Here is a 7,500-nt window from a genome sequence, read left to right on the forward strand (position 1 = left end):
CTCCCTCTCTCTCGTTCTCATTCTCTTACTCCCACACATTCTCTCTCTCTCTCTCTCTCCCCCACCCCGAAAGAGTAAAAAAAAAAACACTCTTCACCCACCTACATTATCTTTAACCCACATATCAAATTTATTCACCCCCTCCTCCTCCCCCGTCCCCTACCTCACCCTCACCCACCCCTCACCCTCACCCTCCTCTTCAAACCCCACCCCTCACCCTCCTCTCTCTTCGAACCTCCATCAGGAATGCGCGAGGCTCCGAGGTCAAGTGCTTCAGCTCGATGAATCCCTCCAGTTAACGGAAGGTGAAGCAGGGTCGGCGAGACAAACCGTTTCTCGTCTCGTGAACGAGCTGGACGACGAGAAACGGACGGTCGAAGAACAGAAACTAGCTCTGGCAGAGTTCAGGAAGGTAAGGTACTGGAGGGTCTCGTTGTATGTATGTATGGGGTATGGTTATGGTGTTTTGTTTGTACGTGTGTGTGTGTGTGTGTTTGTGTGTGTGTGAGAGAGAGAGAGAGAGAGAGAGAGAGAGAGAGAGAGAGACAGAGAGAGAGAGTAAGAGAGAGAGAACGAAAGAGGGTGGGAGAGGGATAAGGAGAGATAGATAGAGAGAGAGAAGGTGTGTGTATGCGTGTGTATGCGCGTGTGTGTGTGTGAGTGTGTTTGTGTGTGTGTGTGTGTGTTTGTGTGTGTGTGTGTGTGTGTGTGCGTGCTGTATCTCGTCGGCATGTATGTCGTGTTGCATATTGAAATTGAATCTTACGAATGTTGTCGTTTACAGATTAGTTATTTTCACACCTTACGGTTTTTGTACAAGTATACATACACACATACAAACACACATACACACATACTCACACATACACGCACACACAGACACAGACATACGCACTAACAATGTATATATATATATATATATATATATATATATATATATATATATTGTTAGGATTTCCATTAATTCCCTGAAACGAAACACATCATTCGTCACTCCAAAATCAACGATTTAGTAAAGCTATAAAACAAAGCTAAAAACACGAATGAATATCTATAATTCTCTCTTATCTCTCCTCAAGGAAAACGACGACCTAAGAACCAGATTACGAGCCCTGGAGGAGGAAGTGAAAAGCGTGAGGGAAAGGCTTCATAATACGAATAAATCCTACAATGCAACTCTGGAGGAATTGCACACGGCTGAGAAGCAATTGCAGCAAGCAAAAGGTGAGATGAGAGAGAGAGAAAGAGGGAGAGGGATGAGGGAGAGAGAGAGGGGGGGGGTGAGGGAGAGTGAGAGAGAGAGAGAGGGGGGGGGTGAGGGAGGAGGGGATGAGGGAGGGAGGAGAGAGAGAGAGAGAGAGAAAGAGAGAGATAGAGAGAGGAGGGAGAGAGAGAGAGAAGGGAGGAGGGAGGGAGAGAGAGAGAAATAGAAAGAAAGAGTGAAAGAGAGAGAGAGAGAGAAAGAGAGAGAGAGAGGGGGGAGTGAGAAATAGAGAAAATGATAGAGAGAGTGAGTGAAAGAGAGAGAAATAGAAAGAAAGAGTGAAAGAGAGAGAGAGAGAGAGAGAGACTTTGTGCTTGAATATTGAGTTGATGCATAATTTGTCTTGTGCTTGCTTTGTGTTCGTGTGAATATTACATATCTGTTTTATCCCTTCTTTATTATATTTCTTCTTCATCACATTGTTATCAGTGTTGTTTGTAATAGTATATTCATTATTCTATAATAGGTGTTATTACAATAATCATTTTTTTATGATTGGTGTTATTGTGATCATTATTGGTGTTATTATTATCATTATCATCATCATTATTGTTATCATTATCATTATTACTATTATTTTTATTCTGCTGGGATGAGAGATAGAGATGGTTTATGTAATTTTCGATATATATATTCTTATTGATGAGTATTATATGATATTACTATTTTCTTAATTAATGGCTGTAAAAAAATAGTATTGATTTGAATTTTAACCAGTTAATTACTTTTAGTTTGAGTTTTTTAAATTAATGTTCTCTTTTTTTTAATTCTCTCTCTTTCTCTCCCTTTCTCTCTCACTCCTTTCCCTCACACCCTCTCATTTATTCCTTTCTCCCTCCCTGAACACCCCTACCCCACTATCCCTCCTTATCCTTACTCTTTTTCTTTTTTTTCTTCCCATTCTTCCACTCCTATGCCCCCCCCCTCCACTCCCTCATCCACCCATTTTCCTCCTTCTCCCTTCTTCATCCACCCATTTTCCTTCTTTTCAATCCCCCATCCACCCATTTTCCCCCTCCCTCCCTCCCTCATCCCCTCCCCCCACCTCCCCTCACCTCCCTCCCTCCCCCCAACCCCCCTCCCACCTCCCCCTCACCTCCCACCCCCCAATCACCCCCCTCCCACCTCCCCCTCACCTCCCACCAACCAATCACCCCCCTCCCCCTCCCTCACCCCCTTCTCCCCCACCTCACCCCCTCAACTTCCCCCTCCCTCACCCCCTCAACCTCCCCACCTCATACCCCCTTCCCCCCACCCCACCTCCCCCACCCCTCAACCCCTCACCCCTATCACCCCCCTCAACCTCCCCACCCCCAATCACCCCCCACCTTTCCTCCCTCCCCACCTCCTTCAACCCCTTCCCCTTCCTTCCTCCCCCCAGACGAATCCGTCGTCTCTGACCACCGGCGCCAGCAGAGCGAGGTCGAGAGTCGCGGGTTCCTGACGACGGTGGCGGCCCTCCTGTCGAGCCCCGAGCACCGCGTGGCGCCGGAAGTGCAGGCGATCAACGACAGGATTCAAAGCCTCGTGGCGTCGAATCGGGAGGCGGCCGAGGTCAGGAGTTGGGCTTGTTGTTGGTTTTTGGGTTTTGGTTTTTTTTTTTTTTTTTTGGTTGTTTTTTTTTTTTTTTTTTTTTTTTTGGGGGGGTGTTTTTGGTTTGTTTGGTTGTTTTTTTTTGTTTTTTTGGGGGGGTTGTTTTTGGTTTGTTTGTTTGTTTTTTTTTTTTTGTGTTTTTTTTTTGGGGTTTGTTTTTGGTTTGTTTGGTTGTTTTTTTTTGTTTTTTTGGGGGGGTTGTTTTTGGTTTGTTTGGTTGTTTTTTTTTGTTTTTTTGGGGGGGTTGTTTTTGGTTTGTTTGGTTGTTTTTTTTTGTTTTTTTTGGGGGGTTGTTTTTGGTTTGTTTGGTTGTTTTTTTTTGTTTTTTTTGGGGGGTTGTTTTTGGTTTGTTTGGTTGTTTTTTTTTGTTTTTTTTGGGGGGTTGTTTTTGGTTTGTTTGGTTGTTTTTTTTTGTTTTTTTTGGGGGGTTGTTTTTGGTTTGTTTGGTTGTTTTTTTTTTTTTTTTTTGGGGGGGGTGTTTTTGGTTTTTTGGTTTGTTTTTTTTGTTGTTTTTTTTTTTGTTTTTTTGGTTGTTTTTTTTTGTTTTTTTTGGGGGGTTGTTTTTGGTTTGTTTGGTTGTTTTTTTGTTTTTGTTTTTTTGGGGGGTTGTTTTTGGTTTGTTTGGTTGTTTTTTTGTTTTTGTTTTTTTGGGGGTTGTTTTTGGTTTGTTTGGTTTGGGTTTGGTTGTTTTTGGTTGTTTTGGTTGTTTGGTTTTTGGGTTTGTTTTGTTTGGGTTGTTTAATTTGGTTGTTTTTTGGTTGTTGTTTTTTATTTGGGTTTGTTTTTGTCGTTTTCGGTTGTTTGGGTTGTTTTTTTGGTTGTTTTTGGTTGATTTGGTTATTCTCTTTTTTATTTGTTTTGATTTTATATATATGTGTATTTTTAATTTCTCTGTGTCTCTTTCTTATCATTAGCTACATCTATTTTACACCTTCGCCTTTCTGTTAACTTATTACTTTTCTACACGTTCACTATTTATTTATCACAACCCCCAAATTTTCAATTAGTTTCTTATAGCCAACACAATACCCCCCCCCCCACATCACACATATAACCAATCAAACTAATAACAATCTTGATAACAAATCAGCTACAAAACATTTTTTTCCTTTTTTTCGTTTGTAAATTTATTAATTTAATCCAGGTCTTTTAATTCATTTTATTTAATACACATAGTGATAATAACAACATTAAAAGCTGTCAACAACCTGCCCACACCGCCCACACTGCTAACATCTCACCCACACCGCTAACGACCAGCCCACACCTTAAAGTAAAGAACCACGCCCACACCCCAAACAACCCTAACCAACCCCGCCCACACCCCAAACAACCCTAACCATCCAACCCTAATCAACCAACCCCGCCCACACCCCAAACAACCCTAACCAACCCCACCCACACCCCAACCAACCCTAACCAACATCGCCCACACCCCAAACACGCCCAAACCAACCCCGCCCACACACCCCCAAACAACCCTAACCAACCCCGCCCACACCCCAAACACCCCCAAACAAACACCCCAACCAACCAACCCCGCCCACACCACCCACAGCACATCGAGCGCCTCACCTCGCAAGTAACGAGCCTGGGCGAACAATCGAGAAGGCAGTCGGAACTCTACGAGACGGCAGTGAAGCGTGGGCGGCAGTGCGAGGCGGAAGTGCACGCCCTCACCACCAGAGGGAGGCAGTTGGAAGCCGATGCCCAGACGGCGGAGGCTGCGAGGGAACACGTGGTCATCGAGAAGGAGAAGGTAGGGTGGGATGGGGTGTGGGGGTTAAGAGGGAGGGGTGTGGGATGGGAGGGAGGGGGGATGGGGATGGGTGAGAGGGTATGGGGGGTTGAGAGGGAGGTGGGAGGGAGGGGGGGAGGGGGTTGAGGGATAGGGGGATGGGTGGGATGGAGGGTGAGAGGGAGATGGGGGAGGGGGATGGGGGCGGTGCGGCGGGGGGGCGGCGCGGCGGCCGATGCGGCGTGGTGCGGGCGTGCGGGGGTTTTTGCGGGTTGGTTTTTTTGTGGGGGGTTTTTGGTTTGTGGGGGGGTTTTAGAGTAGGATGGGGGGTTAGATTCATGGAATGGGGGAGTATCTGGTGGCGGTGTTTGTGGGAGAAAAAGGAATGGGGGTGAGGGGCGGGCGTGGAACTGGGGGGAGGGGTTGTGGGAGGGGTGTTTGTTGGGTTTGGGTAGGGTGGGAGAGGGATTAAGGGAGAGTGAGGTGCGAGGTCGGTGAGATAAGAGGAGAGAGGGAAGTAGGAGAGAGAGAGAGCGAGAGAGGGAGAGAGAGAGAGAGAGATTGAGGAGAAAGAGAGAGAGAGAGGACGGAGAGAGAGATAAGAGATGAGAGAGAGATCGACAAGAGAAGAGAGAGCGGAGAGAGGGGCGAGCGGAAGGGGAGGAAAGAAAAGAGAGGAGAGAGGCAGAAGGGAGATGAGAGATAAGAGGCGAAAAGGATACGAAGGGAAAGGAAGATGAGACGGAGAGGAGAGTGAAGAGAGAGGAGAGGAGGTGAGGGAGAGAGAGAGGGAGACGAAGAGGGAGAGGAGAGGAGGGGAGTAGAGAAAGGGGAGCGAGAGAGGGGAGAGGAAGGAAAGGGGAGAGGGAAGAGGAAGAGAGAGGAGAGAGTAGGAGTAGTGGAAATAAAAAAGAGAGAGGGATGGCAGAGAAGAGAGGACAGAAAGAGAAAGACGGAGGAGAGGAGAGGAATCGAAAGATAGAGAGAGAGAGTGATGATCGGGACAGAAAATATGGAAAAAGAGGAGGGATAAGATTTCGGGAGATATATGAGATAGAGATAGGAGCGGTGAGTTGTGCGTAGGGAGTGAGAGAAAAGCTGAGAGAGGTAGAGGGAAGAGGGAGCGGGGAAAATGAAAGAAAAGATAGAGAGGAGGAAAGAGAAAGAGGAGAGGAAATAGACACGGCTTGGGGAGTGGAGCCAGAAAGGAGGGCGAGGAAAGAGAAAGAGAGCGCGAAATTACTATGTATAGGATATTAAAGGGTATATAAAGAGGAAGGGAAATGAGAGGAGATAATAGATATAGAGATTGATATGATATGACATAAACTATGGGTAGTGCTGGAGAATGAAATAAAGAGAGTATCGTGAGGAAACTAGAGAAGCCGGAGGTAGAGATACATTGAGAGCGGAGAGAAGAGCATAGAGATGAGAAAAGAGTGAGAGGCGGAGAGGGGAAATAGAGAGAGATCTGATGGATCATCGTTAAAGAGAAAAAATAGGTATATGAGATAGGTGGGAGAGATGGAGAGAGAGAGAGAGAGAGAGATGAGATAGAGAGAAATGGTTAGGGAGGAGAGACCGAAGGGGAGGAGACGAGAGTTATGGGAGAGAGATAGGAGTATAGAGAGGACGTAGTCTAGTCTATGGAGATGCGATGAGATGACCGCGAATGAGAGCGGACAGCAGATATGCGATAGGCGTCGTTAGACTATTAGAGAGGAGAGGAGAGATAGAGAGACGAGCAGAGATTAGATCGATCGAATGTTAGGAGAAAGATTATTAGAGAACTAGAAGATGATAGAGGATGAGAGATAGAGGAGGATATCAGAGCGGCCGCGAGCGAGGAGCTAGGAGAGAGAGTAGGGCGAGGGGAGAGAAGCAGAGAGAGCGGGAGAGAGGGAGATGGGAGGGAGGAGAGAGGGAGAGAGAGAAAGGAAGAGAGGGAGCGAGAGGGAGAGGAGAGAGGAGAGCGAGAGGGAGAGAAGAGAGGAGAGAGAGAGAGAGTGGAGAGAGGAGAGAAGTGGGAGAAGAGAGGAGAGAGGAGAGGGAGGGAGGGAGGGCGAGAGGAGAGAGAGAGAGGAGAGAGAGAGAGGGAGAGAATGGTGGAGAGAGAGAGAGAAGGGAGAGGATGTGAGAGGGTGGAGGAGAGAGGAGAGAGAGAGAGAGAGGAAGGAGGAGGAGAGGAGAGGAAAAGAAAGAGAGGGAGGAGTGGGAGAAGGAGAAAAAAATAGTGGAGAGAAAGAAAGAGAGGAAGGAAGATCGGATGGGAAGGAAAATGAGAGATAAAGAGAACAAGAGAGGAGAGATGGGAGAGAGAGAGAAAAGAAGAGAGAGAGGGAGGGAGAGGAGCGAGGGTGAGGACGGAGAGATTAGAGGAGGGAGAGAGACGGAGTAGAGGGAGAGAAGAGAGGAAGCGAGAGAGAGAAGGAGGCGTGGATGAGGAGGAGGAGAGGAGAGAGGAGAGAGGAGAGTGGAGAAGAGGATTGAGTGAGAAGGAGAGAGGTGATGAGAGTGGAGAGAGAGAAAGAGAGAGGAGAGAGAGAGAGAGAGGACGAGGGGGATGTGAGGAGGGAGGGAAGAGAAGAGAGAGAGAGAGAGAGAAGAGGAGCAGAGATAGAAGAGAGAGAGGGAGGAGAAGGGGAGAGAGAGAGAAGGGAGGGAGACCGAGAGAGAGAGAGAGAAAGGGGGGGGGAGGAGGAGAGAGATAGAAGAGAAGAAAAGATAGAGAGAGAGAGGAGATAGGAAAGAGAGGAAAGCGGAAAGAGAGAGAAAGGAAAGAGGGAAAGAAAGGGTAAGGAGGAAGAAGAGAGAGGGAGAAGTTGTGAAAGAGAAAGAAAGAAAGAAAAAAGGAAAATACACATGTACATAGTCTATTCACCCTCAAAACCCATCCCTAACCTCA

The 7,500-nt window shown here is 46.9% G+C and overlaps 1 protein-coding gene across 1 annotated transcript in view; it reads left to right on the plus strand.

The window, feature by feature from the left end:
* The window catches only part of LOC122251963 (coiled-coil domain-containing protein 170), a 24,620-nt gene that overhangs the window by 2,712 nt on the left and 14,408 nt on the right, over positions 1–7,500 (plus strand). Inside the window, exons 2-5 of the mRNA XM_086534988.1 lie at positions 245–412; positions 1,080–1,224; positions 2,646–2,818; positions 4,416–4,616. Of these exons, the coding sequence (XP_086391114.1) occupies positions 245–412; positions 1,080–1,224; positions 2,646–2,818; positions 4,416–4,616 (687 nt within the window). The remainder of the gene's footprint in view (positions 1–244; positions 413–1,079; positions 1,225–2,645; positions 2,819–4,415; positions 4,617–7,500) is intronic.

This window comes from Penaeus japonicus, unplaced genomic scaffold (genome assembly GCF_977035675.1).
Source record: "Penaeus japonicus unplaced genomic scaffold, GWHDUDI00000001_assembly GWHDUDI00000042, whole genome shotgun sequence".
Taxonomy (NCBI): domain Eukaryota; kingdom Metazoa; phylum Arthropoda; class Malacostraca; order Decapoda; family Penaeidae; genus Penaeus; species Penaeus japonicus.